The sequence below is a fragment of the Tympanuchus pallidicinctus genome, unplaced genomic scaffold (assembly GCF_026119805.1).
Source record: "Tympanuchus pallidicinctus isolate F22 unplaced genomic scaffold, pur_lepc_1.0 scaffold1, whole genome shotgun sequence".
Lineage (NCBI taxonomy): Eukaryota > Metazoa > Chordata > Aves > Galliformes > Phasianidae > Tympanuchus > Tympanuchus pallidicinctus.
Window position 1 is genome coordinate 55,689,567 of NW_026294618.1, and position 10,538 is coordinate 55,700,104.

Here is a 10,538-nt window from a genome sequence, read left to right on the forward strand (position 1 = left end):
TGTGTATGAATACATATACCCATACATTCTCTCTGAAGAACTGGGGTTACAATAAGGGGAAAGCAGCCATTTACCTTCCACCGCACCTACAGCCTTGTCAGAAACCTATCTCTGCCCACACAGCTGGCAGAGGAACTGCTGCCTTCCCCAGCCTAGGAAAGCCCTGACAGATCTCAATTAATTATGCCACAAGCTGCTGCCAGTCCATGGCAGATGCAGCCATGGCTCTGTCTCACTGGAAAATTTACTTGGAGTCACTGGCTCCAAAAAGACAAGCTGGGAGTGCAGCAGGTTACTCCCCAAAACGTGTCTGTATAAAGTTTTCATACAGATATTGCTCGCAGCCTGCTTTTCTATTTATATCAGTTATCTCTAGCGACTCACAAAGCATTCCCAGGTTTATAAGTCCCCAGGCCCCTCAGTCAATTTTAGAAACTTCTGGATGTTTTCAACAGCACGTGTTAAGATTTCCTTCCAAGCCATGTCTGATAATTAAAATTGCAGTTTTAAAAGGGCAGGCATAAAGAACAGTATATGTTTCTACTGAAAAGTGTTTTTTAAACAAGAATCTCCCAAATACAACTTAATAATGCACACAGTTTAACATCTGAAGATTTATTTGTTCTCTCTGTGACAATGTATATTTAATTATATATGTCTTTGTAGCATGTCTTGCAGTGGCCGCAAAAACTCCAGTATGTTAGCCACCATTATACACACTGGCTCCATTTAACTGCAACAGATGGTGGAAAAAATAAGTTTTATTTTCCCCTCAGTTCATACACTTAATAGTCAACAATAGTCCAGTAACAGGAACAAGAAGTGATTCTTAGGCAGCATATGACTGTAAAAGACTCAGCAAAGTTCCTTCCTTTGGACCGATTTTTGGCAGAAGAAAAAGCTTTCTTTGGAAGGATTTTATTTTTTCCTAATTCTATGTAAAGCCATTTTGTCACAGGTGAAAAAAATAAAAAAGCTTGCAGGTCCCCCCTGTAGGTTGTTTAAAATCTCTCCTCCTTTCCGGCTTGAAAAGCTACATCTTTATTTGTAAGGATATATTTGAATAAAATAAGGATGACTCAGTTGGGAGGGAAAGGAGTAAGTAAACCACCAAAACAGAACTGACATGAGAATATGTAAATAATACTTTAGGTAAAAGTTATTTGCTTACGGTTGCCAATGTTTTTTAATTTATTTTTTTTTTAACCAGTGCTTGTAAGAAATATACTGAAAAAATAAGGTAAGGTTTTGAGTTGGTTTTTTTTTCAGTCTCTCATAATTGCACCAACATTTGCAGCAAAGGTGCTCTTCTATTGCTTTGACAGTTGATTGCTGTTGGATTTAACTTTTCAATTTAAGTATGGTGCTCTATCTGGGGAGGAGTAGTAGTATGTCGGCTTGATGTTTCCCAGGACTTCATCTTCCCAGTTGGGGAGGCAGCAGAAGAAGAAAGCACAACCTATCACAACAACAGTGCTGGCCCAACCGAAACCGTAGGCCCAGCTGAACATATTAGCTCCTATCAGTGGAATTTCTTCTGTGAATTTCACTGGATAGATGACCAGCCCTATGATTTGGAATGCAGCTAAAGAAAGAAAGCAAAGAATGCCAAGAGTAAATGACAGTGAATGCTGTTGTTACGTTCCCCACTAAGAAAAGATATATTGAGATAACTGCATTGCCCCTTCACATACATAAGGATTAGCTCCAGTCCCATTCTTGCAGCAGTGCATGATTCCTGGTCTGGGCAGGTCCCCAGCTGCCTAGTGGCAGCTGCAGCTGGCACTGCTGCCTCACTGAGGTACTCACGTGTGCCCAGAACAGCCCTATCCCACAGCCAGGTGTCTGTCCTGATGGGGCAGTCACCTCCTGCTTCTACCATACCCACAGCTCTTCCCTCCCTTGGGAAAATGGAAGGCCTGGGGCTGCCGGCTTCGAAGCCTTAATATGTGACTTGCAGGGTCAAAGCTGTTGGTTGCCCCCATGCGCTGTTTTTGGGAACTCGTTGATTACACTCAGGGCACAGGTTAAATATCTCATTTTCCATGAAAATGAGTCATAAACCAAAGACAGATTACTTCACAAGGAAGGCTCCATCTAGCATGCTTTTCTGCTCATGCCTGTTTTACATCTAATACAACCTTATCTTTGCACCCAGCCTTACCAACAACAAATAGCAAGCCTCCAATTCCTCTCACAAAGTTGAAGCGCAGTATTTCAATTGAGAATGCGATGACTGCGAGGGCGAAACAGATGACCAGGATCACAAAGCCAACGAGGTATGTAGCAGCTGCTGCTCTCCCCCATCCTTGAAAAGAAAAGAAGAAAGGTGTCACAGGCAGCAGTGCACTCAGCTGTAGGTCACTGCAGGTCTTCTGTTCCTTTCAGTCATTCTTTGTTGAAATGCTTTGCTGTAAAATGCATACTTTATGCCAAAGCAACATTGAATGTCTCCAAAGTGCACAGCTGCAGAGAGACATGATCATCAGAGAAGCAGCACTGAACACTCTGCCTGCTAATTTGTCCTGCTGAAAAGAGAGACATAGCATAGCGTGGTAGTGGCAATAACACCTCCAAACTCAGTATGTGTGGGAGATCTATAGATCTCTGAGCAGAAAGAGCACACAACCTGTCAGAATGTGCTTTATCATCATCACTCCATTTTGACATGCAAATTTAGAAAACCACTTCCATGCACAGGAAAGTATGAGAGCAGATGATAGTACAACAGTAGAGAGAATTGCTGGGAAATAATAATGTTGTCACCATACAGCTTCCTGTCTGCTTGCTTACGACAAGAACACTGTATGTGAATTAACATTAGCATGACCAAAAACAGACGTGGAGTAGTCGAGCTGAGACACGACAACAAGGAGAATGCTCTTGAAGATAAATATCTATTCACAGCCAAAACGACTTAGTAATAGGTAAAATATCATGGGTGGAGAGGTAGTGGAGTCAGAGGTAAAGTGAAAGAGTCCTCTGAATCATTACTTTGAGATTTGGTGGGGCTGAGCACTGCACAGAGTCCTTGGGAAACAGCCAGAGATTTAAATTTCGCAGTGATGCAGGCTTGTGAAAGGTTCCCACTGTGGCAGAGCTCATTTTCTTTAAAAATGTGCCAGGAGTTTGAGTGTGAATGCCAAAATACACAGGTGTTTCCTGCCCTAGAGGCAGGACACCTGCCCACAGGGGTAACCATATCCACCTCAGTCCTTGGGTTCCACTGAGCTGTCACCACAGCTCCCTTTCCAAGTCCACATAACATAGCTTCTGACTTCCACACATTCAGACATAGGTAGGGCCAGATCCTGAAATCCCTTTAACATAGGAATAAAGGGAACAGTGAGATTTAGGCCAGAGTATTTTACAAAAAAATCTCCCTTTCATCAGAGTTGTCTGTTCCGGTATGACTGAAATGGTTCTGGAGAAACATTGTTTTTCACATAACCTCTGTAATTTAAGTCATTTCCCTGTAAAAGATTAAATAAATAAAAAAAAGAGAGAACTTTTTCCTGAAGAGCTGAAGTCCACTTGATCTTAGCCCACTTGATCTGCTGTTAAAAAAAAAAAAAGTCAGTTAAGGCAGAGAATACAGTAAAACTATCACAGATACTTCTATTCCATACAGCAATTTCCTATTTGAAAGCAAAGCATTATTTTACAGCTGTTTTCATGAGACCAGTCTAATTTTTTTCTCTTGCCCCCCCCATTCAAAAATCAGAAGTGAAACACAGCCGCTCCCTACCAGAGAGTTTTCAGCCTCAAGCCCTCAGCCGCCACCTCCTCCTGAATGAAGTCAAGCTGGAATGGAAAGGGTAAACAAAAGGCTTTTCTTGGAGCTACTTAAGACAGTAAAATCTTTTCAAACCAGTTCTTGCCAGCCTCCTGCAGCCAGTCCTGCGTGTTTTGTCTCTGTTCCCCAGGAGAGTGCTGCAGGGGGAGGAGGGAGGGAGGACACCCCACCAGCTTTTGGAGATGACAGTGGTGTCAGTGGTCCTGTAACAGCTTTTCCTTCAAAATATTATCTGACATGCCTAATGCAGGTACTGGGTGTCATCTCCACAAAGGATTTATTTAGGGATAAGGAATGTAAAGGAATATTTAGCCACTACACACAGCCAGCTCAGGAAAAGTAATTCAAACTAAAACTAGGAATGCTATTTATTGATATCTCCTCTAATAGGAGAAAAAAAATAACAAGGGCAACCAGGAATTCTTAGTTATCAAAGTGCTTTCCCCTACAGATGCACTATGTATGCTGGCACAGTGCAGAGAGCCAGGCTTGGCATCTGTCTCATGCAGGTTCGATTGCAAACCCAAAACTGCCAGCAAGTTGGATGCCTTAATGTTTGCTGCAGCACAAACAGGACTGCAAGAGGTACAGGCTGCAAAGCCCCCGGTGCTATCTCTGCTCTTTCCAGGCTCTGTGTGCTTAGTTTACAAGTATAACAAGCTTTGGGATACATCAGCCCTGGCCTCACTCACAGTGACTTATTTGCTTGTCTCTGGCAGTATGAAAGTGATAAACCACATAGCCACAGGAGATATCAGGAACATTATTCTCAAACCCAGCTTTTTTCAGATCTTCAGGAACAGAGCAGCAGCGAGTACCATCATTGGAATATGTACAGTAGTTTTTGTGCTCACATGCAATAAAATTCAGTGCTGGCAAGCACATACCTTTCCCCCTCCCACTGGGTTATCTGCTCCTGCAGCACTTATCAGCACTGATAATACTGATAAGGCCTGATAAGATGAGCCTTTGGTGCTGGGCCCTGTGACGGACTGATCTGCTCAGGGCACGACAAGATAACAGCTACAGAACAGCCAGCCCACCACATTAGCATTGAAGGGAATTCCAGGAAGAGCAGGAACATGTGGCTATATACAGTGGAAGGGAAATCTCAAAAACGTTAACCCCATCATCCCCATGCCGGTTAAGATAGGCTTTCTGGCTCTGCGTCCTCCAAAAAGCTGCTGAGCCTCTGCTTCAGTTCTTCACCTGTGGCACCCAACTTCCAGAGGCAGAGGTAGGTATTGTGTCTCTGCCTTAATTGTGGGAGAGATCTGCTGACAGTCTGAGAAGGTCAGATCAGCCCCAACATTTGGATGGCTTGTGCTCAGAGAACTTTGTAATAACCACAAGAGAGATAGCCAGAATTTATATATGCTATAGAAATAAAAAAATCTCTTATTCCTTTATTTAATACAATTTCTAACTCAAAACAGGTATAAATATGACATCTGTCTATGAAATCAAACAACAATACAAACAAAGTAATTTGGGGCTGTATAAATAGAGAGTCAGAAGAATGGGAGATCATTAATGCAAGCAGTTTGAGGTATTTCTGTTACCCAGGTAACTACTCAAAGTAGAGTTCTTTGCATCCAAGCAGCAGTGAAGTATTTAAAGAACTTTTTTTTTTTGGGGGGAGGGAGGGGGTTGGGAAGAAGAAAAAAAGCCTATATGAGAGCTATAGTTGATGGAAAAGATTAAGAGTTTTATTATACAGCTTAATTAATAACGACTATGCAAAAGAACTAAGCTGCAAATGTTAGCATGCAAATAACTAGGATGGTTCAGGACTACTTGAAGTTAATGGTGAGTATCATTAATAGGATGAAATTAAAAAGAAAACATAATGACATACAAACACGGAAGTCTCAGTTTTAGCTGTACTTCCTGATTTTATTTGGCTCAGCGTCAGTTGGGAAGAAATGGGAGCTCTACAGGACATTTACATTGAGATTTCCCCGCAGAAATGAATAAAAGGACCGAGAAAATAGTCTAGCAGGAAGATAAAGCACTGCAGGATATGAAGTAACAAACCCTTCTCATCTTGGTTCGCTTATTTACCAAATTGGAAGCTGGTTTATCAGCTTGTGGATAACTGGAATCTTCAGGTAGAAGTTTTTACTATGACATGCTTAGTTGAGACAGAGTTTTACACTTTAGTTGTAAACAGTTTTCTGTATATAAATGACAGCAGCAATTTTTCTTTGGTGTTGAAAGCTCATAACATGGGAAGTCCAGAAAATATGTCTTTGTTGACAAAACAAAGGAGTAGCGGACTGCCAGCAAGAGAGCACTGCCAGCAATATTTTCTTGCTTTCATAACATTCAAATTTCCATGACGCCATAACCAGTGAGGGAAAAGTATGTGCACGCCCATCACAAGCCCAGGGCAGCCCAGAACTGAGGGACTGTCTGAAGAGCCTGCTAGGAATTAACACTAGGTATCCCAGCTCTCCCTTGGTTTTAGCAGTCTGGAAATACCAATTGCTATACTACCAAAATGCTAAATGAAAATCTGGTTGCAGCCCTTTGCAAGTCAGGAGAGGCAAAATCCTGTTTGTTTCCAGCCTTCATTGCCTTGCTGCTGCTTGCAGTAAAGGTGTGCCTACTTTCTGGCAGGAGACAAGCCTGTCCTGCTGCTGGGGAGTTTCAAGACACGTCTGCTGGGTGTAGCTGGCCATGCCGACTGCTGCTTCTCTGTTAGTGTCCTCTGAGTGCCTTCACCCTGCTCATTTGTTTGCTAGGACACATCCTGCCACCATAAATCAGATTAAGCTATGCTTGAACAGAGGCAAGGGCACGGTGAATGTACCTGCAATGTTCCTCCTTTATTTACCCGGCCCCTTGGTGAAGGCGGCACATGCACACAGTTCCACTAACGACCTGTGGTGTCGAAGTCCAGTTCTTTGAGCCATGGGCACAGTGGCACAGCAGCAAGGAAACATGATTCATAGAGGTAGTCCCACCTCTTTTTTTTTTTTTTTCCCCGGCACTTACTGAGGATGCAGATGAATGCCTCCATTTTTCTAAGTCAGCTATTGTGTACTTATTGAATACCAACCAGCTGTTAGGAACGTAAGAAGGAGTTAACCACTTTTACTGCACATGTACACACCCATCCCTCACTGTGAGGACTCAAACTAAAGTCACTGGGAGCAGATGTTGAGGTCTTAGAAGATGCTGTCGCCCACTAACACTGTCCCTAAACATATAGGGTCATCACTGTTTAGACAAAGGTAATCGCCCTCCCCATGCAACCACGCTGCAAACAATCTTCCTCATATCTGATGGCTTACTGATATGTTTCAAACACAGTCACCAGTTTTATACTGCACTGGGCCAAACAAAGTCATTTTGAGTCATACATTATGAAGTATGGCAGCTCTGTGTTGCAACATGTTAATAAATACACAGATACTGCCAGGCAGGTACTTGCCAGGTGCAAACCAGTAGAGATATCAAATCAAAATCCATTCTTCACCTCCCTACTGAAGGATATTCTACTCTTATTTTTCCCTTTTTATTTTTTCTATCTTATGGGGACTGTAAAATGTTCACTAAGAAGCAATTCAGTGTAGGAGACATTCTTATTTGCAAAACTTTGTTAGTCTGTTCCTGCCCCTCTTTACTATTTAAAGTAAGTGATCAAACTGCTTTTTCTCTCCCTCTCCCAGCATATATGCCACAGCTCAATTAAGAAGATGTCTAATGCGGCTTTCTACTAATAGGGACCACTCTGAAATTTTGTTTTCATCTGGAGGAACAAGATGGTTAGTCTGGAGTAGTTATCATATGCAAAACACAAGTTGTGCACCTCAATTAATTTACTTTCCTGCAGCAGTGCTGTGAAGGCCTGCTAGGCATTCCTTCCTTTGCAAATGCCCTCACCTACTTAGAGTCTAATTGCATTAGCATAGAAAACTGGAAACAAATCAAACCCAAACTCATATTTTACATCCTGTCTCTGGATGCAAATAGACATTAAGCAGACAGTGGCCCTGATTTCCTCAAAGCGAGAGAAGAGGCAAAGCCAAGTTAATCAGTCTAAGCCAAGGATTTGAATGAGCCTTGTTTAAGGTTAAATAAGCAGTCAGGGATACCATTCTCCTTCGACAGAACGGTTGAAAACTTCATAAAGTCACTGTTGCCCTAGAAGACACAAGGCTGAAACAAGGCACGCACCCTTCATCACTCATAGATGAGAGGCAGGGACACTGCAGGAGAAAGCAGACCTCAGCAGCTCTACTGCACAGACACTTCATGCAAAGCAGATTTTACCCACTCTCCTGTGCTAGTTTTTTGGCTCTGGGTAGTGGGACAACGAGATTTCTGCCACTTAGAGTAAGGCCTACAGCAACCACCAGGCTGGTAAATGATAGCAAAGCTTTTGCAAAACATTCCAGATTTCACTGAGTTGCAATGGCAAGCACAGTGCTGGGAGGAAGCCTCCCTGCCGCCCATGTACAGGCTGGAACCGTCCCTTCCAGCTTCCAGATGCGGTCCCCAAAGTACCCTCATCCAGGACTATAGGGCGTGTCTGTTTGTCCCGAAACATTCTGTCTGTGAGAAAAGCAGATGCAAAACAGACCACAGATAGAAAAGAAGATAAAAACAGAATGTCCCTGAGAAAGACAAACTGGGACTATGTGGTAAGAATATTACACTGGTAATGCCAGATATAAAGAAGTGAAGTAAGATAAAGCCAAGGCACAGTTACTCCCTGATTTATGACTTAGTGCAATAGGGAGATATATACAGGAAGCTGCATGTTTTCCATTTGCAAATCCAAGCTGCAGGTCGGGAGGCATTCTTTAGCCAGGCATGGTTAAGGGTCCCCTTCCCCTAGCAAGGGGGCAGCTTTGCTGTTGCCCAGGTGCAGGGAAGCCCAGTGCAAACTCTCCTGCAGTGGGTCGGCGAGGGAGCTGCGTGCTGTAGGGTGAGGCTGCCTGCTCTGCAACGCACAGAGAACTGCTGAAAGCAGATTTGTGGCCAATTGGCTCTCTTACTTCAGTTATAAAAAAAAATAAAAAGCAAGCCTTGTTCCTTACTCCTGATAGGAAAGATGCCTAAAGCAGTCTGAGGTCCTGTCTTTTTGTTCATTAAGGCCCTGAAATAGCACCGGTTCTGTCTTGGAAAACCCCATCCCAGGCAGCAGCTACACCACCACAGAAGGGCTGACAGCCTTCGCTTTGCCAGTGCGTGCTGGACAAATGTTTCCAGCCTTATCTCCCCTGAGCTGCAGCCACCAGAGGACAGGGTCCCGGAGGGACAGGCGGGCTCCCCGCTTACCATAGTCCATGAGAGATTCACAGTTCCAGTTGAGGTCCTGCTCGCCCCGCGTGCAGCTCTCCCACAGCGACGCTTGGTGCACGTAGGGCTCCGACTCAGACTCCAGCCAGCCCCGGCCTGCCAGTGCAATGATACCCATGATGATGGCCAGGCCCAGCAGCAGGGGCAGGAGCCAACGGCACCGCCAGCAAGCGAGGCTGCACGCCACCATCCCGCCGGGCTGTTGGGGCACCTGTGAGCCCGAGCTGCTCGGGGAGGGAAGGGTGGGTGCCGCAAGGACGCTCCTCCAAGCAGAGTCTGGCTGGCTGGCTGTCGGAACTGAGCTTTAAAGCACGCTGGGAGGAGGGAGTCCCACCCACATTCCTGGGAGTGAGCGTGGCAGCGGCAACCTGTGGGGCTGGCGGAATGGAGAGTGCGGGGCTGGGTCCTGCTCCTCACCCTGACCCTACTCCATCTGTGCCAAGTAAATGTCCAGTTATGTTCCTGTCCCACTCTTTAACTCCTTACTAGCTTCTATCCTCCTACGTCAAACTCCACTTCTTGGTCATGGTCGTGGTGTAGCCCTGTGCCCTTGTTCGTGACAGCTCTGTCACAGGGAAAAAGCCACAACAGCCATGAAACCCCCAAACTGCCTGGATGGACACCTCTAACATCAGGGTGTATCACCATGCCTAATCCAAATGTTTCTGTCCTAAAATATGCAGTGCTGTGTGTTGGCTAGGGGCATCCTCACAACTCTGCCTGTCAGGTCTTCAGTACACACGAGCCTTCTTTTAACTTTCGTTTGGTTACACGACTCTGCATGATACCCCTACATTAAACCCACAGATGCTCTCAAGTCTATCTGACTTTCTTCCCACCTTTGCAGATGTAGAAAACCACAGCAAAAACTTCTGGCCCTCATTCACTGTGCTTCACAAGCCCTGCCTTTTCTCCTGGTATTTGGCTCATATTTCTCCTCTCCATTCACCAGATAAAGAAAGATCATCATTGCCTAAACTCAATAACACTAATTATGGCAGCCACTTTAGGCACTAAACACTTATAATATTATATGTTGTTTCATGATTGAAATAGTCAATTCCTTGCCCAATTTTTGGACAATTTTAATGCAAATGAGAAGAAGAAAGAAAGGTGTTATTTGAGGATGGGAATATGACATTATTCACAAGGAAACTGCATCATGGCATGAAGGTTAGCATTAAACAAATGTGTGGTTTTGAAATGCTTGATGGCTATTGTGCTCTGTCATTCAACCAGGCTGTGCCAGACACAGTACAGGGGTGGTACTCAGGACCTCTATACCCATTCCCCATTCCGTATCTGGAAATGTACCCCAAAGGTGAGCAAAATTAAGGTTTCCCCATTATATGACACGAAGGCTCACCGAATATCACAGTCACAGGAGAAACACTTCTCCACATTAAGATCGGCACGCATTCCATTGTGT

The 10,538-nt window shown here is 44.2% G+C and overlaps 1 protein-coding gene across 1 annotated transcript; it reads right to left on the minus strand.

Annotated features, from left to right (window-relative positions):
• Nucleotides 1-599: 599 nt before the first annotated feature.
• LOC128076789 (p53 apoptosis effector related to PMP-22-like) lies at nucleotides 600-9,393 on the minus strand. Its single transcript, XM_052674952.1, has 3 exons — nucleotides 9,089-9,393; nucleotides 2,165-2,308; nucleotides 600-1,585 (listed from the first exon to the last, which is right to left on the minus strand). Exons 1-3 carry the CDS (start codon nucleotides 9,297-9,299, stop codon nucleotides 1,350-1,352), a joined length of 591 nt encoding a protein of 196 aa, XP_052530912.1. The 5' UTR covers nucleotides 9,300-9,393; the 3' UTR covers nucleotides 600-1,349.
• Between the last annotated feature and the right edge of the window lie 1,145 nt (nucleotides 9,394-10,538).